The following is a 26,191-nucleotide window of genomic DNA, read 5'->3' as shown; positions in this document are numbered from 1 at the left end:
CAGTGGCAGAAAGGTGACAGAGGAGGAAAGTGAGCCCGTTCGTGGTGGTTGGCCACACGGGGAGGGAGGAGTCATGACGATAGGCCAGGAGGACTTGGGGAGCGGAGCCTCGGGGTGAGCCGTGACAACTGTGTTGGCCTGTGTGCCCCTTCCCTGGAGACATGACCTTGGCTGCAGATGTGATTGCATAACCCAGAGCATTTCTGAGAGTGTAAAAGGGAGCCAGAGTAGCTTCAGCCAGGGCAACAGGGCTGAGAAAACAGGATGCGCACTTCCTACTGGGGAGGGTTATCAAGCAGCTGAGCGGGCACAAGGGAGTAGTAAGGGTAGAGGAGTATTTTACTTGTTTGAGGACTTTTTTTTTTCTCCCTTTAATAATGATTCCCATGGGCTCTGTAGGAGGAGGAGGAGGAGCCATGGGGCTCAGGAAAGAGAGTAGTACGAAGAGGTCTGAGGAGGCAGGAACAGTTGGCAATGATGCCAGGGACACATTGCAGGTGCTGGGTGGGAGGGGAGGCTGACTTAAATGTCACATTGAAGGACATCCAGAACGGTTTGCTGGCCACAGCAGGAAGTGTAAGAAGCTGACCAGTGTGGAGAGTCCCGATCACTGACTTCCTGGCGACTCCAGCCTGTGATTTCCAGATGCGTTAGGGCTGGGATAGCCTGTCAGACCAACGATGTCTCCATTCCCTCATCTGATCCTGGTCTCTACGAAGGCCTCTCCATCAGCTGAGAGGAGCCACACACAGCTGTCCCCAGATCTGCAGAGTGGTGGTGTGCCACTGCAGAAGCCTCCAGGCACATTCGGCTCTGGTGGGGAAGACAAGCAGGCTGTGCCCAGGGTTCAAATGCAATGGCGGTGGGGGTGGGGCAGTTTGTTTTCTCTCGTGTGGGGCGGATAGGAGGACTTATGTCGGAGCTGACAGCGATAGACCCAAAGCTGCTAAATTTAGCCTGCCTTCAGGAGCGAGGTTATAGAGTGGTGTAACAAGTAATTAGACCTGCTCTGAGAAGCCAGTGATGTTTCTCAGAGTCTGTGTCTGTCATCGGCAATAGAGGAAAACATAATGGAACGCATCTTTGAAAAGAGCCTGTCTGCCCCCACTCTCCGAAGGCTTCAGCATTGCTAGGCATGTTCTGGGATGCTGCAGTCCATCTAAGGAGAGCCCGCAGGGGGATGCACTCCATGGAAGGCAGGGCATGGGCAGTCCTCGGAAGTAGATGTCTGTGGATAGACAAACAGACCCAGTCAGGACCTTGCTTGAGTCTGTGCTGAGGGCCTGGCTGGGAAGCCAGGCTACACGGTGGGCCGGAGACTGTAATACCTGGGCTGCACTGCCTACCTGGCTTCTTTAGGGGCATTTGGGCTTGTGCCTCAGGTCAAAGCTATGTAGAAAACCCCTTAAACACGCCGACTGCCCGCTGCAGCGTCTCAGATCTACACAAGGGGTAAAATGACCACACACCACTGGAGTTGGGGTTGATAGCAGCCACCTCAGTCATCACAACCTGTTCCCATCCTGGGATAACTGGATGAATTTGTCTGTCACTCTGAGGGAAGTGGCAGCTGGCGGCCACATCAGTTTCTCACTGTGTGATCCATGCCTGATCACATGAAGGGTAGCTGTGGGGTCCTTGGAAAGCAAGACATGTAAGACTGCCACAGTATGAGTCACTGAAAGCCTTGCCAGAGCCAGTCACATCTCTGGAGAAGACATGTCACCAGCATAGGGTGACAAGGGTATCAGAGACGCCAGCTGTCCGCTCTAGCAGGCAGCGCCCATCCATCAGACAGGATTTCACAGACCCAGCTGAGCAGCTCCCAAGCTCAAAGTGGATTTGTCTTTGCAGACTTGTGAACATAAGAGATGACATGCGGCATGAATTTGTTTTGCAGAAGCAGAACTCTGGGACTTAAAAAAAAAAATGTTTCAGTCTGGAAGCAGCCATATATTGCAAACTCAGATGAGTGTGTAAGAGTAAATGGATGAGAAATGTTAGCTTCAGGGAACTGGAAAATACAGTGGATTGCCAGATGTGGGGACTGTCACATGGCTGGCAGGTAGAAGTCTAGGGCGCCTGCGTATGGCTCTCTACCCTAGCACCTTCCTCCACTCCTGCTGCCCCTTTGGGTGGAGGCCTAGCTAGCAAGGTGATATTTTGTTCATCTTGACCTTTTGGGACTCTTTCAAAGTGGGGTTATTTTCCCTATGGAACCATCAATAAAGTAGAGTCTTGGTATCTGTAAAAGATTGACTTGAAGGCCCCCATGGATACTTGGGTCTGTGGGTGCTCCGTTTCCTTATATAAAATAGTGCAGTATATATGGAGAGCCTGCATGCATCCTCCTGTGTACTTTAAATCACCTTTAGGTGACTGACCATTCTTAATACAGTGGAAGCATGATATAAATTGTTGTTGTATTGCATTGTTTAGGGAATAATGTCCCAGGGAAAAGTCTGTATGAGGTCTGTACATTGTCAGTACAGATGTACAGCTAGCCTGATAGGCCTAATGTGTAATTGGCTCATGTCAGTAATAACAACCTTTTTTTTTAAATTCCTGAATGTTTTCAGAAAGGCTAGTTGAATCCAGAGATGTGGAACTCGTGGATACAGAGGGCTCACTGTGTACTTGAAACAGACAAGAAACTAGAGGGCAAATGGACTTTGTTATCTAGCCTTACCACCAATTTCATTTGGTCTATTTGTCCTCCCAAGGTGAGGTCCACGCTTGCGCCTTTCTTTAAGAAATGATATACAAGAAGGTACCAGTCCCCTCTCCAGCATTGCCTGCGTGGCATGCCACCATTTTCCTCCCTGCAGCCGTGGGTAGGGGAATACTAGTGTTTTCCTTACGTGGAAAGGGAAGTGAAGGAGCTGCACCCAAAGTCCCTTTTCAATTAAACAGATCTAGCATGAACAGCGCGGGCTCTAAAGCCAAGACCTCGCTCAGCTGCTGAGTTGGGTCCCACTGGAGTTCCTCCGTAGTCTGTGCAGGGTGATAACTGGAGGTGAACTCCTTGTCTCCTTTGCCCCGCCCCTCACCGTCTTTTGTTGGAAGAACAGTAGCTTAGCTCTTTCTGCTAAGCCTCTAAGAATGCAGGTTCCTGTTTGTATCTTGGGACACATCTGGGTAGGTGGCAGTGTTTTATGATGTCCTTTGAGGCTCAGGTGGACAGGATAGACTCTCTCGTGTGTCCTCCATCTTGCTCTATTTATCCTTATTACCCACTCCTCTGAAGCAGGCCCAGGCTGCCATGGGTCCTGCTGGGTCTCCCATATGGAGGGAGACCCATGCCCTGCTCAAGTGGCTGTTCATATCCGTATTGAGGGAGTCCATGAGGGAAGGAAGGGATGGGTGCCCGCGGAGACCTGTAGTGACTGAATGAGACGAAAGCATCAGTCAGAGGAAGAAGGGGGAGGAAGGGGCAGAGGTCCCCAGCAGTGCTGTCAGTAAATACACAAAGAGATACAGAGGGCTGGATGGGCCTTCCTCGGGTCCCTGGCGTGCGAGACACTACCTGTGCTTCGTCTCAGGGAGTCATGGGTGCAGAGGGCACAGTGGGTGGACTGCTTTCTCCTGTTTTCCTTTCAAGCAACTAGTTTAATTGGTCAGTGCTTTGGAGGCTTTACTTCGAATATCAAAGTTCTGCCGAAGTTACTTATCAGCAAATATTCCAGAGACCATAGGTGTTAGCATGAAGTGACCGGAGAGTAAGCCAATGCCTCTCCTCCTTTGAGAGAGGAGAAACTGAGGCTGGCAGAGGATCAGAGGGCCCCAGTTCCAGGGGACTCAATGCCCTCTTCTAATTCTGAACCAGGTGGTCTAGACACTCGCGTGTTCCCTGATGTGTGCTGCGCACAGCCATTTATGCCTAGGTCACAGAGGAACTTCACTGCATTAGCAGTCAGAAATGTTGATCTCTATGAGCAAATCTGGTCTTCTTCTGAGCTTTCTTTTCCGTGGTGAAATTTTCAGCTAGGACTGTCCAAGGATAAGGCCTTTACTCTGCTTCTTCTACACTCAGGGAGACAGACGTAAGCAGGGGCCTTTTAGAGGCAGGAGAGTCTGAACCAGTGTCCAGATACTAGCTGCATGGATCAGAGGCTGCTGACACCCCACAGGCATGTTTGGGGCAGGCTCGACAGTAGTAGTAACATTTAAGATGAGGTGCTAATGGTCAAAACTTGGGATATAACTCATGTACGATCTGAACGTTGGCTTCTTGGGGAGGGTTCAGGAACCCTGCCTCTCACCATAGGGTCTCTGTATGGGTTCTCCAGGTTTTGGGTTGCCTCTCCCAACTGTAGAGACCATGGTAGTTAGCAGGCAACAGGGACACAGGATATGACCCCCTCCTTAATGTTGAGTCGGCTACAGGGTAGATGTCCTGTGGAGGGGTCATGAGTCCTGACAGAGAGTGAGGTGCACAGACCTGGGGACGTTATAGGCAAGTCCAGGCCTCCTGCAGCTTCCCTACCCCAAAGGTCACCTTCTTTGGAATAAGTCCCCTTTTCTTGTTATTCCTTCTACAGCGTTCCAGGGCCCCTCAGGTTCTACTTGGGTTAGAGGAGGAAACAGGGACAAAATTCAGATAACCCACCTGTCATTTACAACACAGCTGTAGTGAGAGAGCCTCAGGGGTACATTACAGGAGGTGAAGCACTTCCGTGCTTGTCTTCTCAACCATTATTATTATTATTATTATTATTATTATTATTATTATTATTTGTTTTGTTTGAGGCAAGGTGTTATGGAACCCAGGCTGGCTCTGAACTCTCCATGTGACCAAGGGTGGCCCTGAACTCTTGATCCTCCTGTCCTCTCTTCTCTGGTATTGAGGTTGCAATATCAATGTGTCTGGCTGGACCGCAATTTCATTAAGTGTTTGTCTTAGTCAGGGTTTCTATTGCTGTGAAGAGACACTATGACCATGACAACTCTTATAAAGGAAAACATTTAGTTATGGGCTGGTTTATGACTCAGAGGTTTGGTCCATTATCAGCATGGTGAGAAGCATGGCAGCGTGCAGGCGGACAGTGCTGGAGAGGTAGCTGAGAGTTCTACATTTGGTTTAATAGGCAGCAGGAAGAGAGAGACACTGGGCCTGGCTTTGAGCTTCTGAAACCCCCAGTGGCATACTTCCTCCAAACAAGGCCATACCTACTCCAGCAATGCTGCATCTCCTAATAGTGCCACTCTCTGTGAGCTTATGGGGGTCATTTTCATTCAAACCACCACAGTGTTCATTGAGAAAGGAGGCTGGGAGGTTAGGTGCTTTCCTTTTTATAGCAATTTTTAAAAAAATGTAAAATCAAAACCAATCACAAGTTCCCAGAATAGAAGCGTGTGACACATGCTCCCGGTGAGAATATTGTTGGCTCAGTCCCATCAGCCCCGACACTCTAGTGTATCTGTCACACAAACAGGAGCAGTCTGCAGAATTGCAGTAGATCCCTGCAAGTCTATCACCACGTGTGAGCCTCACTTTTCCACGGTGCCCAACAGGGGTCCTTGCGGGACTTGAATGCCCTTCATGTGTTAAAGACTCCGTTCCCAGCTTGATGTGGTTGGGGAGTGGTGCTACCCTTAAGAGGTGGGTCTAGACATGGATGGGCACATACCCTCGAAGGGGGTAGTGGAAGGCCAGTCCCTTCCTCCCTGTTTGTGCGTTCTGGCCATCGGTGAGTGGCTTTGCTCTGCCACGTGTATCCACATGATGCTCTGGCTCACCGCAGACAGCCAGGACCACTTAATTGTGGATTGTGACCTCAAGAACGGTCAGGCAGAATAAACATTTTGTCTTCACAAATTAATTGCCTGGGGTACTTTGTTACAGTGACAGGAAGCCAACTTACGCTGTAGAGAAGGATTCTGTTCAGAGTCAAGGTTACATTTGGTGAGCAGGTCTCGTTAGCAGGGTGGGCAGTAGGGCAGGATGAGATCGGCATGTGGCTGAAGGGCACAATTGAAGGTGGTACCAAAAGACTCCATCATCAAGTTAAGCAACAATTACTACAGTGTTTAAACAATTAATGCATGAAAATCCATGAACAAAATATCAAAATTTGTAACCCGGTGCAGTCTTGCTGAGTTTTCTTTTGCCTCAGGTCCCAGTGTGACCTCCAGGGAGGCCATGGCATTGCTGTTGAATCTCTTCCACTCTATGGCATTCGTTAGTGGTTTCTTGACTTTTGTGACCTAAACCTTTTTTGCATATTAGTCCAGTTGTTTTGAGGAACAGCTTTCCAGTTGGGTTTGTCAGGTTTTGATGGAAGTATTACAGAAGTGACACTGGTTGCCATGGTGCCCGACCACATCTTAGCCTGTTTTCTGTTGCTGATAGCAATGGCACGGGAGTGGGTAAGTTATAAAGAAAAAGCCGTTTATTTTGGCTCATGGTTCTGGGGGTCCAAAGTCAAGGGCCCATACTGGTGATTGTTTTCCTGTTGCCAGGGTCCCAAGCTGGGTCAGGGTGTCGTAACATGGCAGGAAACAGGGAGACTATGTTTGTATGTTAAGTATCTCTCCCTATTCTTATAAAGCTACCAAGATTCAAGTCACGGGGGCCTCCCCACTTCAGCTTATCTAACTGCAGTCACCCCCCAAAAGATCTCATCTCTAAGCATCAGGTTTAGGCTTCCACTATTCAGGTTTCTCACAGTGGGGACTAAACTCCAGTCTGAGGTGCGGAGGAGGCAAACCATCCTGAAGCAGCCACGGTCCCCTGACTCACATTTCATCACTTCTCTAGTGATGCTTATGTAGGTCAGGTGACTAAGGTTTTTGTTTTTGTTTTAAATCAGAATTTACCCTGTAAAATTTCTCCTTTTGCCTTTATAATTGTAAGTATTTTGAGTAGTACTACTTTGAAACCATATGAAACAAAGCATATATTCCTTTGAAACCTTAAATTGACTGTTCATTTACTCATGTCCTTATGGACTCACGGTTTCCCCTTTTACTCAGAGATCATAGCCCATTAGAATGTCTGTTAGTCTTGTGCCTAGCTTGGTCAGTGGGTCCCCTCCAGTCCCACCTCTGTATCCTTCTGAAGTGTCTCTCGAGTCCTTTGGGCCTTTGCTTGCTTTCTGCCAACATATGCTACTGCACATTCTTCCGCTGCCCCTGTCCCAGGGCTAGAACCAGCCACTGCCACAGAGTCCTATTGTTGTTAGTGGAGAAATGATGTGCATGAGCACAGAGCGCTACACTCCTGGTGGGCTCGTTGCTTTGGAGTATTGTTGCTTTCAGGCTGGGGACATAGGTTGTAACTCTGCTTCTATATCTACACGTATACCTCATTAAACCGTGTTCTGATCCTGTGGCAAAAGGAGGAAGTCTTATTGTGTCTTCCAGTTTGGGAGGTTTCAGCCCGTAGTTCCATTGCTTTTGGACCTGTAGGCAAGCAGGAGATTCTGGTGAGATTGCACACCGGAGCAAAACCACCTGCCTCATGACAGCCAAGAAACACGAGAGAAAAGGCACCGGGTCTACTATGCCCTTCAATGGCTTGCTCTTGGTGGTTTAATTTCCCTCCCATGAGACTCTACCTCTTGTAATGGTTCTGTCGCCTCCCAAAGACTGATGACCAAGCTTTTGGCACATGGGCTTTTGGATGACGTTTATCCAAACCACAGCACACACACACACACACACACACACACACACACACACACACACACACACACGTACATACTGCATGTGTTTACTTTTCTGTCTGTGTTGAAAAGTGAATTTACAACGATGTCTAATTCCAGCCTTTCACCATAGAACTCTTCTCGGAGTTCCGCCTTGTATGGATGACCTTCTCCAGGGGTGGGAAATCTGGCTTTTGTTGTTCCTGATGTGTTGATACATGAATGCCCCTGTGGCTAACCCATCTGGCGTGTTCATTGATTTCCATCTCCAAACAGGGCATCTGCTCATATTCTGATGCCCAGGGTGGGCCCCTCTGCTCTCCATCAGATCTCCTCAGGCTCTCCATCACCAAGGGGGATGCCTTCCTCACCTGCTGAGTTCCAGAGCGTTGCCTTGGCCTGGGCTACCCCAGGCCTTCCCCTTGTCCCTTCCCTACACAAACTATGTTCCTCTGCTTATTACGATCTTAGAATAGAAGACTTCAGGAGGAAGAGTTGCATGCATTACTTTTTAAATCAAGTCAAAACAAAACAGAAGTGGATACTCGGGACATTGGGATTAGGAATGAAGAATAATAACGGACTTCATGAAACCACTAAGAATTAATTCTTTAACTAGTAAGCTCTTTTCAGTGGAAATCTTCAAAATACTGTTTGCAGAATGTTTGTGGCCATAAACAGTGCGAGCCCAGGCCAAGTGGGTAAGTTAAGCTTCCTCATCAGAAACTGGGCTTGTTTGCTTCAGCAACTCAAGGGAAGGAAAAAAATGAAGTCTACAAAATCAAAATTACTGTTATTTTTCAGGGACTTGCAGGAGGTTGACCAGCCTAATTGCACTATTTGGGTGTGTACGTGTTGGAGAACATAATTTTAAAGGACTGGGAAATTGTACAGCATCTTAACTCGGGTGGGATTGTAATTATTGCAATAACAGAATGTGGCTGTGTGTATATGTGACTGAAATGGGAAGCAGTTTGTGAAAAAAATGCTTTAAAAAAAACAAACAACAAAATATCCATTCTGTCTCTCTGGACTTCCTTAATTATAAATACCAGGTAGCCCAGCACAGGCTAAATATAGGCCTGGTGGCCATCTCTATTTATAACATTTTGGGGAGGAAGTCACCAGAGCAATTCAGAATTAATTTGGTGTGTAGGTTTTTATGGGCTCTAATTAGTTATGTTTTTCTTAAGCAGGCCAACTGGGATCAATAGCGTTATATAACTGAGCCCAGGGGACCATGACTTAGACGTGGACTCTTCCAGAAAGCCAAGGCCTTTGGAAGATGTCAGCCCAAAGAAAGACCGGCAGCTCCAGAAGCCAGCATGCTGCAGCTGCAAAAGAAATGGAGCTGGAGACATCTGTGTCCAGCCAAGGGCAGGCTCCAGGACTGATAAAGGGAAGTTTTTGCAGTCAGAAACTGCAAATCTACTACCCATTCATTTGGAGACCTTGAAGGGTGACATTCCCATGGCTGCTTATCAGCTGTTCCCTTGAGGCGAGATTTAGCTGCTCTAGCCTGGGGAGGTGGGATGATGTTTTCCTGGACTGTCCAAAATATGTACTTGGGCAACTCCCCACAGAGCCAGCTTTCCGGCCTCAGGGCTGGTGGGCCTTTGGAAGACTCTGGATGTCATCTGGGGTGGCCCTGCTGCACACCAGACAGGGATGGTTAGATCGGAGCTGCTCCTCCTCCATTCCTTCAAGCAGTACTGTCTTGAAGAGCTCAGGGTGAGCTCCCGCAGGCGGCCCTACGGGCTCCCCCAAGAGTGCAAGTAAGGGCTCGTGCTTAGAACAAAAACTCCAAGACTCTGCCCTGACACGGCTCTCACACTCCCCTCCGGTGGCGCTGCAAGTTCTCCGTGCTCCTCACGTCTGTGGGTGTGCTCCCCATGAATGAACTCCGGGCCCCTGAGTGGAGGAGCTGTGCCTTCCAGGTAGCACAGAGGCTGTGTCCGCCCCAGCCGCCAGCCATGAGTGGGTCCCCTGACTCCACAGCACAAGGCTTTCCAGCGTCACAGCTGTCATGGGAGGGGAATTAGCTGTGGGAGAGTACAAAGAAAGACAGCAGTGCCCAGGGGGGAAGGGAATGGGGACAGTCAGTCCTGCTTCAGGACTCCAACTTTCCCTGAGATACTTTATATGGGCGGAATGAGAAAAACACCTCACCTGCATCTACCTGGTGTCATCTGGAGCTGGAATTCTGAAGTTTGCTTTGTTTTACTATGTTTTTTGAGCTTCTGGGTGCCATAGACCCTGACAGGTGCTGTAGTTCCTTACTGCTGAGATTTCAGCAAAGGGGGAAAAGGGTGAGAGTCGTGATGGCTACAGGTGGGCCAACTGAGTCTGAGACATCTGGGAAGACTTCCTGGAGGCAGTGATGACTTTAGGACAAGATTAACAGAAGTAGGAGCCAGTGGAGTCAGAGGACCAGCATGAGCTCACATAGGAGTATGAAGCAGCAAGAGAGGAGAAGGGCTTTCACACTCGGCAGCATCTCTGCAGGACAGAGGCCAAGCCTGTGGCAAGAGAGGTGGCCTGGCTTGGTGGTGAAGATCCAATTGTGTCCGGTCTCATGCTGTCCTCTGTGACAGGGGAGGAGCTGGGTGGGGCTGGAGTGTGGTGTTGTTGAAGAGACAAATGGGCCAGCATAGTCCCCTGAGGCCTGCCCCTGTGGAATGGAGCAGTGGACCATTGAAGGGACTGCTTTGAGAAGGTTGGGTGGTACCTTCCACCATGATATGGAGCTCCTCAGAAGATGGGCAGGCTTGGGGGGTGGGCAAAATGATGGTGATGGCTGCTGGAGTCGTGGTGGGAGTTGTCTGCTGACCCCTGTGCTGTTCCAAGCCTGAGGTCAGAGATGCTGAGAGTATGACCCAGTCTCCCAACACCCCGGTCATGACAGTGCAGGTACTCAAGATCCAGCTGGATGGAGGGAGGGGAGGCTCCAGAGCAGCCAGTGGCCCCAAGTTGAGCCCCATGGTAGGGGTGGGGGTGGGAGATGGGGATCAACCAGCTTGCAGGGAGAAGGAGCAGCCTCCTGGGAAGGGCTCAGCCTCTCTGTTGCTCCAGAACCCAGAAGCCCCATCACCACTCAGACCTCCAGGATCAGAACCTCCATCTGGAGTCAGGCCCAACTCAGCAGATTTGTTGGAGCTATTTGCCTGGTTCTGAAGTATACCACGGTGGGGAACTGCAGACCTAGGGCTTCTGAATTAGGGCAGTCAGCACTGGCTCCAGCAGCCCACTTGGATGTGATGGTTATGGAAAAATCGAGGATTTGCCTGTCTTTGGTCACAAGCCCTGTATAAACACACACACACACACACACACACACACACACACACACACACACACACACACTCACATGTATCCATATGCCTGAATGCTTGTGTATTTATATATACAAACTCCTATATATCCATATACATATGTAAAATACATCCAAATATATTTGTGTATACATTTATACACAGTCACCAACACACATATATCTGTATACATATACACATGTATATAAATATACACATCTGAAGATATATGCATATGTATTTCAGTACTTGTGTATCTCACAAAAAGCAGAACAAAACAGGTCCTCATACAACACTGAACATCATCTATCTACATCATCATCTACACACACATACACACAGTGGCATAATGGAGAAGGTACCATTGAGCTTAATGCATGACTCCCATAATTTCCCTTGGAAACAGAGAAGAGTAGGCACTTGCTGAGGTATGTGGCCCGGTGTGGACAACCTCCTACCGAGGACAGACATTGGTTTTTGGGATCTCCATGGCAGCTATTGGCCTTTCATTATTCCAAAAGATAGAGGTTTGATGACTAAGAATGCTAGCTGCGTTATTAACAAGACATGTGGCCTTGAAGAAATGATTTCACTGTCCCATAGCTCAGTTCCTCTATCTGCAAGACCGGGTTGCACTCAGCAGCCCCCTGGGTTGTGAATCCATCTGAACCGGGATGGGCATGCTCTCCGAGGCTTGCCTTCTGAGCTGGGCGCACTCAGTGAAAGTTGGGGACAGCTAGGGACAGCACGGGGCAGTTGCTCCTAACTCCGTCCTCTCTCTGTACCTTCCTTGTATGCACCAGGTGCCTAGATTACCTGGTGTTTCTGAAATGTCTAATAGAGCCTTCTATTAGGGAGAATTAAACTACGTCTGACTCTGCGTTCTGTGAGTTCTTTGATCTCATTTCTTCCTGTGTTCTGGCTGAGAACATTTAGCAAGGCCTTTAATGATGTTTTAATGATATTACCAATTTTACCAACTAATGTATATAGTTACATATTGATGTTGAGTAGCGAGACGTGAGCATTTGATATTCAGCAAACTGTTTTATTGGATAGTGAGTGCTCTCAGAGACTGATTCTGATGAAGACATTGTGAAAATACCGTGGGCAAGAAAGGAAAAAAGAACATGTTGAAGTTTTATGTTAGGATTTAAGAAACAGTGCCTTGCACCACAGCGGGCAGCTCTGCTGATGAAGAGCAGATGGAGGCCTGGGAGGGTAGACTGGGACAAGACAGGAAGGCCACGGGTCTGATGGGCTAGCTCCTCCTGTTCCCACAGAGGGGAGGGGAGAGGAGCTGACCCCTGCGTGTGCAGGGAAGTGTTTGCGGCATCCAGTGTATCTCTGTAACAATGGGCTGTTCAGAGACAGGTTTGAGAAGTAGTGTGCAGAGTTGTGGCCAGTGACCATAGGGGCAGAGCCAGTGTCTGGCATAGACTATCCCAGCCCATGGCCCAGAGACAGCAGCCCGGGATGGACAGCCAGCCAGCCAAGGCACTGTGCTAATACGAATGTGAGTGTCAAATAAGGAGAAGAATGGTTCTGGGCTGGGTGTGGAGCTCTGGAGTACATGCTCAGCATGTAGGAGACTCTGTCCCCAGCACCCATTTTCTTCCAGAAAAGACTTTGTGCTGCCTGCCTCTGCCCCTTCTGTCCACAGGAGTCCCTCGTTATCTGAGGGCTCACATTTCATAGTTGCCTAAAGACATTAAATAAAAAATTCTAAAGCAGCCGGGCGGTGGTGGCGCACGCCTTTAATCCCAGCACTCGGGAGGCAGAGCCAGGCGGATCTCTGTGAGTTCGAGGCCAGCCTGGGCTACCAAGTGAGTTCCAGGAAAAGGCGCAAAGCTACACAGAGAAACCCTGTCTCGAAAAACAAAAACAAAAACAAACAAAAAAAAAAATCTAAAGCAATTTATACTTCATAGCTTATATTGCTTTGTAATTGTAGATATAGTTATATTCATTATGGTTGTTCTAGTTTGTTATTAAACGCTATGCATAATTTTATTAATGTATGTATAGGGGGGAAATCATAATATCTATGGGGTTTGGTGCTGTTGGTAGCTTCAAGTGTCCACCAAGGCTCTTAGGTGACTCCTATATTCTTACGGAGTCTAGTTTCTGCCAGTTTGACCTTGAAGGTATACAAAGAGAATACAACAGTCATCTCAAGTCTTATTTGTGCCAGTTATCTTTGCTTATCTTTGGACAGAATGGCAGGTGTTGCTAATTCATAAATTTGGAGGCCCCCCTCCCCACCATGTAACACTGGGGCCTCAGTCTCCCCATCCAATGGCCTCATCTTACAAATGGGGTGACTGAGGTGGAGGGAGTCAGAGTCACAGGACAATGAGTCCCTCTGGCTCTGTCCAAGCCTGGAGCCTGCCACCCTGGTGTCCTGTCTCCTCTCCTCATGACGACAGCCTGGGGTCAGAAAGAGCCATTTCCGAGCCTCGGAAGTGTACCCTAAAGTCAGTGCTGCTGTGGCAGGTCAGGTGAGAGTCTAAGAGCTGAGGCAGCAAAGGAGAAGCAGCAGGAAGTGGGTGCATAAGCAAACAAGTGGGTGTGACCAGTCCAGCAATGCCTGAAGAAGGACCTGGGAGCGTACCCAGAGGAAGTGCAAGCAGGGACGTGGGCAAATATTGGCACACCCTGTTTGGAGTGGTGACATTCACAGTAGCCAAATGAGGAAGTAACCTGTGTCCATCAACATGCGCATGGATATAGCCATACAATGCAATGTTCGTCAGCCTTAAAAGGAAGGAAATTCTGACACATAATACAACATGGATAACCTTAAGTCATGATGCTAATCAAAATGAGCCAGGCATAACAGGCCAGATGCTGCGTGGTTCCACTAAAGCAGCCTGTGTTAGCAGCTAGCTTTGCAAGGGCAGGAGGATGCCCTGACTGAGGTCCCTTTTCTCCTCTTCTGCAGTGGGACTCAACCCTCCTGCCGAGTTGTACATGTGTCCAAACAGGTGCAGTGTTGGCCACGGCTGACCCCAGAGGCCATTTGCCTAGTTAGTATTAAGAGGACCATTTGTTACTTTCCTTGTTCCAAGAGAACAGCTCATCATGCGAGACCTTGTGGGCCATTTCTAAGGATGGTCTCAGGTGGCCCAGAGACAAGGGGACCAGGTAGCCTTGGGGCTTTTATCAAGGGAAGGGATGGCTCCTCTGGTTTAGCTCAGCCCTAGATGGTCTCCAGGATCACCCTTGGATGGTGGGTGGCTCTGTGTGGAATCATTCATTTGGCAGCAAATTCCATTCACCTGTTCTCCATTTCCCTAAGTGGGAACTGACTTGAATGCTCAGACTTGAAAGACCAACAGTTACGTAGCCCCTCCCCCCACCCAGGGATAGTAACTGTTCATAAGCAGACTTACTTACTAATTACTGTGTACCGTGAGGCTCCGTGATGATTGCCTCTGGCTGCAGGTCTACCATGCTTTAGCAGTCTTTGGATCACTTGTTTAAAGAAGGGAGCAATGAGATTTACCTGTAGGAAGAGAAAAATGCCTGTGTTCAAGAGAGGGCAGAAACAGTGACGTTTGTGACGGCAGAAAAGGATGTCTTGAAGTAGAAAGTGAACAGAGAATTACAATTGCAGATAACTGTGCATGGAGTGCTTACTACCTGCCTGGAACCGTGCTTGGCCCCTCACAAACGGAGGCATCTCATTCAGATCGTGAAGCAGTCGACCTGCAAAGTGGTACTTAGCATCCCATGAGGAAAGGAAAGCCCAGAGAGGGTCAGTCCAGGGTTTCCAACAGAAAGAAGTCAGGCAGCCTGATTAATCTCAAATCCACAGCATCTCAGACCTTAAGAGAGCAATAGCGGGGCCTCGAAAAGGAGCCAGAGAGCCAATGCCAGCATCCAGTAAGAGCTACCCGTGGTTAGCACCACCCTAGGCTCTCGGCACTGAGTAGGTGACACTTGACTGTCACAGGACTTGATGCTCTTGGTGTGTGAGGACAGAACATGGCAGAACAAGCTTGAGTAGAGGGGCTTTATTGTTCAGAACAAAGGGCTGTCTCCTAAATGTAAGAACAGGAAGCAGCCGGGCTGCCAGACTGGCTGACAAGGAAAGCCGAGGATGGCAAAGAAGCCAGCAGAGCCTCCTTTGTATACTCACTCCGTCTTCCTGTGCGGAGTGCTGGAATGGCCACTCACAGCGTCAACATCTCTTGGTCTGTCCTAGGGACTGTCATCCCTGTTGGGCATGGACAAGTTAGAGCACACAGAACAGCTGGGAGGTTGGGGCAGCCAACAGTGTTGTACTGGGTAAACGTCAGTCCTGGGTAAACTCAAGGGGAACCAATGGCACAAGAAAGCATGAGGGTAAATAGTCTTATCCCCATTTTACTCCTAAGGGATTGAGATAAACAGGGATTGAATATCCTTTCAAAGCCACAGGGCTAATGGTGGGAAGAGTTTGAATGAAACTTATCTGACTGAAAATCTATATGTAAAACCATCACATCTAAACTGCCCTAAAGGAGAATTACAGTAGTATATACATATATGTGACATGTACAAATGGATATCATGTACATATGCATATATACATATCATGTATATATATACATGTTATGTACAAATGGATACTATAGTATATATTATATATACTTATAAATCATGTATATGCATATAGATAGATATACCTACTATACCTTTTCCTATACATACATATCTATGATAAAGTTTAGCTTGTAAATTAGGCACAATAAGATATCAACAATAATAATGAATAGAATCCTGTTAATAATGTGTCTATAACACACAAATTACTTATTACTGAAATTTTCCATTAAATGTTTGCAGATCACAGTTGACTACAGATAGCTCTGTAAGTGAGATCATGGGTGGGTGCAGAGGTGCCTCCCTTAACCTTCAGTCCCTCCTTGAGTCGACAGCTCAGCTGACTGAGAAGGGCCCCAGAAGGGTCTGTGTAGGCTCAGTCCATCTGCATTTTCACACGCTGCTTTAGAGGATGGTGGCTAACCAGTGGTTTAATACAGCCATTGACAGCTAGGCCAAGCAGGCCTCTGAAAGCTATGTCCTTATGCTCAAGTCTTCTGACACTGGGCAAGTCGACCTTGCAGGAGGACGTGGCATCGGCCTTTCTTGAAGATGGGGAATCAGGACACATGGCTCCTCTTGGTTCCACCCAGTGAAAGCTGAAATCTGTCCTGAAAAACTGCCCATAACAGAAAATTGGGACACCCCAGGGGTCTGGATGTTCTCATCTGACCTCTTAAAATCCCAGAGCAGATGGCCCCGCGTGTTTCCTTTGGCTTCCTCCATGCACTTGAGAGTGAGTGTCCATTCTTAGAGATTTCGGTTTACCCATGGGGCGGAGAGGAAGGAGAGTGTTTACAATGAGTATTTTGGAGTAGACCTGACTTGACACTCACTTAGCTACCTCAGGGATACTTGACCCAAAATAAACACTAATTCGTCTCTAAAAAACTTGGCCACAATAGTATAAACTTAGACAATATTAACTGGTAAGATCTGATGGAGTGTGTGCTTCCTCAGAAACATTACCTAGGGTTGTTTATCTGAAAAGAACTTCCGGTTCATAAACACTGACTGCGTGCCAGAGACACAGGTGGGGAGCAGGGCGGGGAGGATGTTTCCACTGGAAGCCAAACGTGCCTCAGGCAATGGGAGGCCGTTGTGGGAAGGAGAGCTTTTAAAGCTGTCTGCGAGGCGGTATTGGAGAAAGGTAACCTGCTTCTTGTTTTGCAGATCGGAAACCTGGACGATTACTACCATTTTTACCACAGCAAGACCTTCAAGCGATCCACCCTGAGTAGCAGAGGCCCTCACACCTTCCTCAGAATGGATCCACAGGTACATGCCCGGCAGGTTCCCTTCCTAAGGACTCGAGAGCCTGGCACCGCCCTCTGGAAAGTGGACCGTAATGTGATTCTATACTAAAAAATTAAGTCCAATTTGAATAAAACGTAGCAGAGATATAGAAACATGTCAGATCCACTAAATGCCCACGGTTTTTGTGTCTTTGTCAGAGAAAAATACTTGAATTTAGTTAAAATGTTGAACTCTAACAATATTTTAAAAATCATTAGGGCTTGGGAGATATCTCCATGGTAGAGTCCTTGTCCAGCATGCCTAAGACCCCGAGTACCGCAAAAGTTAATTTAATTTTAAAAATAAAAATATGCGATCCTTACAAAAGATACAGATATGATTCTTACACATAGAACAAAACCCTTAAAGCAAGTATTTAATAATAAAATTAGTGATCGGGCAGAGAGAAACTCTTTCCAGCTTATTCTAACACATATCTTAATGGCTGCCATGGGCTTAAATACCAGGGCAGGAAGTATGACTCTTTCCTTAAAAACTGATGTGATCTCTTTCAGATTTAAATAAATTTGTTTGAAAAGTTTTTGTGTGACCCATGCTGACTGGGTCAGTAAACTGTGCTCCCTTCTCCCTATGTTTGAAATTAACGTTGGCAAGTATCAGTCAACAGACATTTGGTAAGTTCAGGAATACACAACAGGCTGGTGGGCCTCGTCCAAGTTCATTTGTTCAGTAGTGCTTGTAAATACCGGCCGTGTGGCTTATTCTGCCTACAGCAAGGGCAGTGATGCTGGCGGCTGGGCTGACCAAAAATGAAGCAATGAATGTGATCTGTCACCGGGCAGCAAGAGCTGTGAGGGAAAAGGACGTTCATGTGAGACGCAGTACTGACCACAAAGAAGTGTGGCCATTGCATATCATAGTAGTCATCTCGCCTTGAAAAGCAACGGGCTAAACGCCAGCCTGAGCCCACTGTCTGTCACACAGAATTATTTCAGCAGTTCCCGGAGAACATTTACAATAAAGTTTCCATGGGAGAAGAGCTTTTGTGATGCTGCCACAAGCCACTCCACCGACAATCATGGCTTCATTGTTGACAGAGCTGCGGGGTGGGAAGGACAGGTCATCCCTGGTCACAGTGATGACTTACTTGGTGCTGTGGCATCACTCTGCGGGCATTCTGGTTTGAAGTACAGGGGAAGTAGCTCCCATTCATGTAAGTGGGCCGTGAAAGGCAGAAATATCCTGAAAGTGCTTATGAATCCGTTTTATAGGATGAGAAGATGAATGGATGGATGGATGGATGGATGGATGGATGGATGGATGGATGAGTGGGTGGATGGGTGGATGGATGGATGAATGGACAGACTGATGAAGGGGTGGATAGGTGGATGGATACATGGATCAATGGGTTTATGGGTGGGTGACAGGTGAGCGAGTGGATAGATAAATGTACTACTGATGGCAGGGTAGATGAATAGATGGATACGTGAATGATGGATGCATGGGTGGATGGGTAGGTGGACTAGTGGGTAGATGGATGAACAGATATGATAAACACCAGAGTGGATGAATAAACAGAAAGACACAGATAAAAGACATTCTGCTAATTCTGTTATTCCTTCAACAGGGGAAGGAATTTAATGTTTATTAGCAGATTCTTATATGTCTGGGCATTGTAATGGACACCATCTCACCTAATTGCATAGGGTTATGATTATATCTGCTTATGCTCACAATACAGAACATGAAGAAATGTTTTCCAAAGAGCAAGGACATTTCCTTCTCTTAGGAAGCCAAGTCATCCCATAGCTGTTCACACTTCGGAATGAGAGCAGGCAGGAAAGAGTGGGCAAACCTGGTCCTCAGGGCCGTACATAGAAGGACAGCGGGGCGCCCTGTTCCAGCGCACAGCCTGAACATGAAGCGGTTTGGTGATGGGTCCTGTGATGTTGAACGTGACCCATCACCTGTCATCTTAGAGGAAAGTCTAAGCTAACAAGGGAGTCACCACCACATTACCCCACCACAGTTTCATTCCGAGCAAGCAGTTGATGTATCCTGTAAAGACAGCATGCTTTTTCTTCATCTGAAGTCTTCAGCGTCTTTAAATTTCTACCTCTCAGGGAGTTAAAATTTGGGGCAAAGTATTTGTATAGACAATGTTCTGACATGGGTGCTCATTTCCAAGAGACTTGACTCTCAACCCCCTTTCGAGAGGGCTTCCAGGAATTAAAACAGAGTCAATATAGGAGACACAGAGAATAAATACTTTGTCTCCTTCCTGTTTTAAACCTTTGTGGTATTTTGTTTGGGTTAGGGGGTTGAACGGAGGGCCTCTCGTATGCTAAGTGAGTGCTCTACTACTAAGCAACATTTTCAGCCCCCTTTTGCATTTTTTATTTAGAGACAGAGTCTAGATAACTTGCTTTGGCAGAACTTCTAACCCTCCTGACTCAGCCTCTCCAGTAGCTGAGATTGCAGACCAGCACCACCAGCCCTGGCAGTGTTAAACTTTCCTAAGGTCCCTCCCTGGGCATTCTTTCTTTTCCAAATGTTAACTGTATCATCGTGGAATGCAGAGCTGCTCAGGAGGTCCCATACTGGTGAGGCCACAGTGAGGCTGAGACAGAAGGCTTGCATGTGGGCCATGCAGGCAGGGTGGTGGGGACACATTCCAAGGGGTTTCAGGGGCCAGATGCCCTTAGTCCTACCTGTATACAACAGCTGAGCTATTGCGCTGATTTATTTTGGGTGTGTTGAGAGGACTGTGTTCACTTTGGATCTGGGGGCAAAATGTTCCCGGGGATCCGTTGTATCATTTTATTTGAGATAGCTGCTCATTCTGTATCACAGGCTGACCCAGAACCCACTGTATAAGCCATGGTGACGTAGGGTTTATGGCAGTCCTCCTGCCTCAGCTTCCCTAGTGCTGGCATTCCAGTTGTGAGCCACCGTACCCTGCAGTTGTATCCTTGAAGGAAGCAGAAGGAAGGACAGACTTCCTAGGGCAAGGCTCTGGCAGTTAACTTTTTCCAAATAAAAATCCCTTTTACCCAGTCTTGTAGCTCCTGGCAGGGCTGCCATCAAAGCATCCCGCCAGTAAAACATAAAGAGGAAAAAGGTGAAAAGCCCGACCGTCCCAGCCCTGCCTGCAACCTGCCAGTGATTGGCTGATGGTCCCCCTCAGTTCTAATTAAAGCTTCAACCTCAGGGAAAGCATATAGACCAATTAGGCATTCAGAACCACAAATGAAATACCTCTGTTTACATAGTCTAGTTTTAAGGCAAGCCAAATGAATCAGCTGTCCGTCTGATGAATATTTACTTTACCTAGTCGTTTCCAATTAACTCTTTGATGAAATTAGCTGTTCCATAGATTTAGTCTTGTCTCTTATCTGAACCATTTCCTTACATTAGCAAAGCCTTTTTATGATAACTTTACATCTGGAAAGTTCTGTAATTAATAGTATTGACAAAAGGAAAAGATGATATAATATTATTCAGAGACATTGGAATGTAGTTGCCCATGTGCTGGGATGACCAAACTGGAAATGAATGTTATAGGGCTTAGGATAAAGTCCAATCGAATACAGATGGCATTTTATTTTAATTACCTCCAGTCTCTGTTCTATCAAAGTGTTCTGATGAGTGATGGAATTTGCAGTCCACCCCAGCATCACGTAAAACTGACAGGGTGTACATTTGTTTACACAAAACACAAGGGGGAGGCTGTGAAGTGGGGATGCTCGTCTTTACACACACACAGATATATATGTGCTGTCAGGCCTGCTACCTGCCTCAGTGTTACACTGATCCTCTCCTGGCACACGCTCTCACTTTCCTTACCTTCTTTTTAAATACACCTATTTCTTTATTTTTATTTTATGTGTATGGGTGTTTTGCCTGCACGTATGTCTGTGCACCACATGCATGCCGTTCCTAGAAGAGGGTGTTGGATCCCCTGAAACTGGAGTGATAGACAGTTGTTAGCTGACACGTGGGTGCTGGGACTTGAACTCAGGTCCTCTGGAAGAGCAGTCGGTGCTTTTAACTGCTCAGCCATTCCCTTTTGTACATTCATAATTAGCCTTTGCTTGGTTTCTTCCATCTTTGAAAGGACTATTTTACTTTGCTTTCCTGATCAGCCCTATCACAGGAAGAAAAACCCGCATGTTCCCAGTGTACAGTTATCAGTCACTGGATTTTCTAAGGGCTGTCACTGAAGCAAGCCGAAGCGTTTGTTTTTAACTTGTTCTTTTGCTAACCGTCTGGAGAAGGGCAGATGTTACAGAAGCCTCAGCCAATAGCTGAAAAGGCTGACAAATTTTTTAAAAGTTACTCGTTCTGATTCTGTTCCAAGCTGGCTTATGGTGTCGATGCCGCTGCCTGTCGTCCAAACCTTACATTTTAGCTCGATGACTCTGGTTCAGCCCTGTCTTTTCCTTTGGTGCTCAGCCAGTTGGACGACGGAAATGGAAAGATGGAGATGTTATTGGAGGGGGCCTCAGTGGCTGCTTCCGGGCGGTGGAGGCCTTCTAGTTGGTGCCTCCCGTCAGTGTTCTAATGCTTCACAGTCGCGCAGCATGGTTTCGGGGGGCTGCCATGGGCACTCTGCTTAGTAGGATGGGACTTTGCCCCAGAGTTTAATCAGAGCTCAGGTTTCTTTCCAGTGCTGATACAACATTGAAGCAGATCTTTCCATTAACCACAGATGGAATTTTATCTGACAGTGTGTGTGTGAGAGAGAGCTGTTCAGATCGCAAACAAACAGAAAGTTCCTGGCAAATAGCAGCACACAGACAGCGAGGGACCACAGTGGTCTCGGGGGTCAATGGACTATGTAATGGGCAGGCTGCTCCTGCCCAGGATGGGTCTGCCCACATGGGTTGGGAGAGCTCTCACAGACCATCACTCTCTTCCCAAGGAGTACAGAAGACAGCCACAAGCTGCCTCTTTATATTTTCAGCACAACACAGCTGATTCCAGGGACATGGCTGCTGGCGATCGGCAGAGGGTTTGAATTTTAAAATCCACCTTATGACAATGCTAATGTTCCCTGCATAGTTGGCACTTCTGCATAGGTGCCTCAGTGACATCCCAAAGGCCTCACAGCCTCAAAGACAGGGAGGTACTCCTTTGTATTCTCTGGCTTGAGTTGGCGGCCTCGCCCTCCCCGACTTGCTTCGTCGGTGGGGGCCAGCTCCCAGCTCCCTTCCTGTATGGCCCTGTGCACATCCTGATTCTCTCACTTGCATTACAATACCTCCCTCCCGGCTGTTCTTCTGAGAGCCTCCTTGCCACCTCTGGCCCACCTCTAACCTCTCCACATTCCCAGGGGATCCTATGAAACACCCTGTTGCCACTGTCTCAAGTGGGCCCTGCTCCTGTGGCTCCCCTGAGCCCAGCCACACCAGCCTTTAGAGTCCCCCGGGAAGGATGGATTCACTCTTCACTCCCCGCTCAGCCATTGCTCTCTACCCTTACCCATCTTTTCTCTTCCCTACCTCTGGTCTCAAATAGCCCTGCTACCAGGAAGCCAGTCATTCGATCGCAGCCCTCAGACATGGTCTGCTCTTCTTGGAGTTGTATATTTGTGTTCTAGATTTAGCCTGGATGGGTGCATACCATAGTATTTGGTAGGAATGACAACCACAGCTAGTGTTTTTTTTTTTCCTTGGGATCTGGTCAGTGACAGAAATAGTTGGCAGGGAGCTGCATGTGGTGTCTCTGAGGCCTGGAACGACAGGCTGGGTCGTCCGGTACGCTCCCACCAATAGAATCAATGGGGAGGTAACGGGAAGGCAAACCAACCAGATTCATAGATAGATGCTCTTGGGCAGACGAGCTTGGGCATCCCTTGCCAACGCAATATGAAGTTGTTGAGAACCAAGGCCACATCTCATTTGTTTTTATTCCCCCTACAAGCCCAGCAGTTGCCCAGTAAAAGCTAACAGATGCTAAGTAAATGTTTATTGAAACGTCTCTCCGTTTCCACAGGCCAGGCTCCCGTGTACAACATCTACCTGTCTTCCTTTGCATGCCAGCTTCTTTCTATCTAGATAGGAACTGTGGTTCTCCCTAATTCACTTAGAGAGAAGCCCACAAGAAAGCCTGAGTTCCGAAAGCCTTATCATGTTGCCGAAACCAAAATGATAGACACCGGGAATGTGCACCCGTGTCTGCTCGGGTTGCTGTGACAAAGGGCCACAGCCTGGGTGGCTTTGGTAGCGGGTACCTCTGCCTCACAGGCCTGGAGGCCAGAGGTGCCGATGAAGGTTTCTGGTGAAGTCTCTTGCGGATGGCCGTGTTCTGGCCGTGTCCTGTGTCCTGGCCGTGTCCTCACATGGTCTGTCTCAGTGCACATCTGTGTCCTAATCTCACATGAGGACATCAGTAATAATGGATGAAGGCCTACTCTCATGACCTCACCGTAACTCAATCTGTCTTTTCAAAGACTGTCTCCAGAGGTTGGGGTGTGGCTCAGTGGCAGAAGAACACTTGCCTAACATGTGTGAGACCATGGGTTTGAGCACCACAGTCTCATTCTGAGGGACTGGGGCCTAGGACTTTAACATAAGAATCTAGGAGGAGACACAATTCAGCCATAATGATCGACCAAACTGGGCTGTGGCTGGAGGCTCTGTTTTCAGTGACTGGAAGCTGGTGGCGGGTGATGGGGAGGACAGCACCTTCTGTGTCCTTCAGAGAGGGGACTTAACGAATGCATGAGCAGCTTTAATTTCCCAAAGTACCCACTGCCATACGCTCATATCGTCGTCTCTTGGGATGGTTAAGTCAGGGTCTTCTAAACAGAATTCAAGAAATGGCTTCTACAGTGTTTTTCTGTGGCTGCAGGTGAAGAGCGGAAGGGAGGGGGTTGCCTCCCTGTTGCCTTGGTGACCCGAGTGGGTGATGCTGGTGGGATTCTAGGCTGAGTTAGAAGACGTCTTATTTCCTGGGTTTCCTGACTGTTTCCCGTTGTCTACTGCCCTGGCATACGTGTTCTGGGTGTACAGTTGGCCTAACAACCTGGCATCTATTCCATGCCAACCCCAAGCAGAAGTGTGGCACTACCAGGTGGGCTCAGGCATCCTACTAAGACCGGCTCAGATGAAGCCAGTAGCCTGTGGTGATAGTTCTCCTGTCCTCCAAGGAAGCAGTAGCTATCACACCCATGCCTTATGCTTGCAGAGAAAACCCTTTCATTTCCATGAGCCTAGCTTAACCCTATGACCTTTCTTTTTGTTTATTTGTTCTGTCTTTTGTTGTTGTTTTTTGAGACAAGGTTTCTCTGTGTAGCCCTGGCTGTCCTGGAACTCACTCTGTAGACCAGGCTGGCCTTGAACTCACAGAGTTCTGCCTGCCTCTGCCTCCTGAGTGCTGGGATCATAAGGCATGTACCACCACTGACAGGTTCCCCATGATCCTTTGGTTCTGGCTGTCGCTGTTTCATTTTAATCCATGAGTCTTATTTCCTCGGCCTAACATAGTATATTGTTCTTGGTTTAAACTGTCAAAGTGACCAATCAACAATTTTTCATTAGAGCCCAAAGGAGAAAGGGACAGGGAAGAAAAAGTCGAGAGATAAGGAAAAGCTGGAGGCAGTGGCACAGTTCTGTCTTCTCAGTGTATCCCAACCCTGAGGGGACTAAGTAGGGACATGTAGATGGGAATAACACTGCAGGAAACACCAAAGCCTCATGAAAACAGAGAGGCACCAGACTCCAAATAACAAGAGGGCCTTTACCTGGCCCTTTCTGAAAGGAAACAGAGGAGGAGTGGATGGGGGTGGGGTAGAAGGGAGGTGGGAGGAGGGGAGAGGAGGAGAAGAGGGAGGGAAAACTCTGGTCAGTATGTAAAATAAATGAAAAAAAATTAATAATAATAAAAAAAAACTAAGAGGGCCTTTAGTCTGCTCAGAAATGTGGGTAGCATCAGGAGATTGAGAAGCAGAATGGAGATGCAAGCCAAGGACAGTTTCTTAATGTTTGAAATGTTGCCCGTCAGGAAAAACGTCTGCTTCTCCTTTTATGTCGGAATGATGTGTATGACCAAAGAGAGGATGGCAAGGGGCGGCCAGCGGCCTGTCTACAGGTTTGCTCCATGTTCCCAATCACAGTGGGGTTGAGGCCCCTTTGACAAGCAGGTCAGGTTGTGGAGACCAAAACCCCATGCCCATTCCGGCAACATTCCCACACAGTTCCCAGAAGTCCAGGACTCCAGCCTGTCTTTCCATCCCTTTGGGGAATGGGCCCAGCTTAACTTCCCCTCATGACTATACACAAGAGAGTAGTAGCGCATACACAGTGAAGTGGTGCACGGGCTGTATGGTGTTGTGTAATCGTTGGTGAGCACTGGCTCCCTCGCTTAAGTCTCCATGTATCCTCTTGTTAAGCCCTTCAGCAGGTTGTAGGTTGGCCCGGCAAGGTGTTTAGAACAGCCAGCATTGATGGAAACTAGATATGATCAGACCGTGGAGTGCAAAGGCTCAGAGATGTGCTGACCAAGCACACGCCCTTTTGTGGTTTGGAAACTAAGGCCCCAGCAAGATATCGGACTGTCTCTTATTTCCTTCAGCTGCCCCCTTCTGCAGGGGGCTTTAGGATTGGATGGTTCCTGGACCTTAGGAACATGGCCCCTGATTTCCTCTACTGATGTGCACGGTGGGTAGTCAGGCTACCTTACCATATAGAAGTCCCTCTTGTCCTTTTCCATTTACAGAATACAGTTTGCTCCTCTTTAATGAAGCCAAATGTCACAGGGAAGAGAGAAGTGACAGGAACTGTCACCTGTGCTCTGGGTAAGGCTATGCAAGGGGCACAGAATCCATTCAAGGCTCAGTTAGATCCACCACTGAGTGCTTAAGTTTGGTAGTGTGGTTCTAACGTGTGCCCTTCCCTGCTCTGCTGTGTGGGAGCCTTCAGTACAGAGGCCTCTGCGAATGTCCTCTGTCACCGTAGCTCCAGACACACCAGGGACCTTAAGTTCGCTTATAGAAAGGGGGCTCCCTGGGGAAGCTTGCTGGGGTTTCTGAGGCTGTAGCAAACCCTTCTGGGCAGGAAAGGCCTTAGCGTCGTATGTGACTTTGGGTAGAGCACAAGCAGAATTGTATGCCCTCTGTGTCAGCATGGTCACATGGGAGGTCTTCTCAAAACAGCCCTTTGTTGCCAGTGACACCCAGGACCAGTGTGTCAGCTGGGCCTCTGGTCTGACAGTGTGCCTCTGCTCACAGGAAGAGGAAACAGCTAAGGCTGCCACTGGGACTACAGGAACGATGAGGCCACATCAGTGACCTTTGACACCTGCAGGCTGTTCACTGCAGTCCTGTCAGGGTCTCCCCACCCTCCCTCCCCCTCCTGTGTGGGATCTTGTGGCTGTCTGTGAATT

The 26,191-nt window shown here is 48.0% G+C and overlaps 1 protein-coding gene across 2 annotated transcripts in view; it reads left to right on the top strand.

The window, feature by feature from the left end:
- The window catches only part of Pcsk6 (proprotein convertase subtilisin/kexin type 6), a 191,240-nt gene that overhangs the window by 31,972 nt on the left and 133,077 nt on the right, over positions 1-26,191 (top strand). For both annotated transcript variants that reach the window (XM_052760528.1, XM_052760527.1), the window contains exon 2: positions 16,721-16,825. In XM_052760528.1, coding sequence (XP_052616488.1) covers positions 16,721-16,825 — 105 coding nt within the window. The remainder of the gene's footprint in view (positions 1-16,720; positions 16,826-26,191) is intronic.

The sequence above is a fragment of the Peromyscus californicus genome, unplaced genomic scaffold (assembly GCF_007827085.1).
Source record: "Peromyscus californicus insignis strain IS unplaced genomic scaffold, ASM782708v3 Scaffold_4__1_contigs__length_199733344, whole genome shotgun sequence".
NCBI lineage: Eukaryota > Metazoa > Chordata > Mammalia > Rodentia > Cricetidae > Peromyscus > Peromyscus californicus.
The sequence above is the reverse complement of the archived record's forward strand: the minus strand, read 5'-3'. Positions and strand labels throughout refer to the sequence as shown.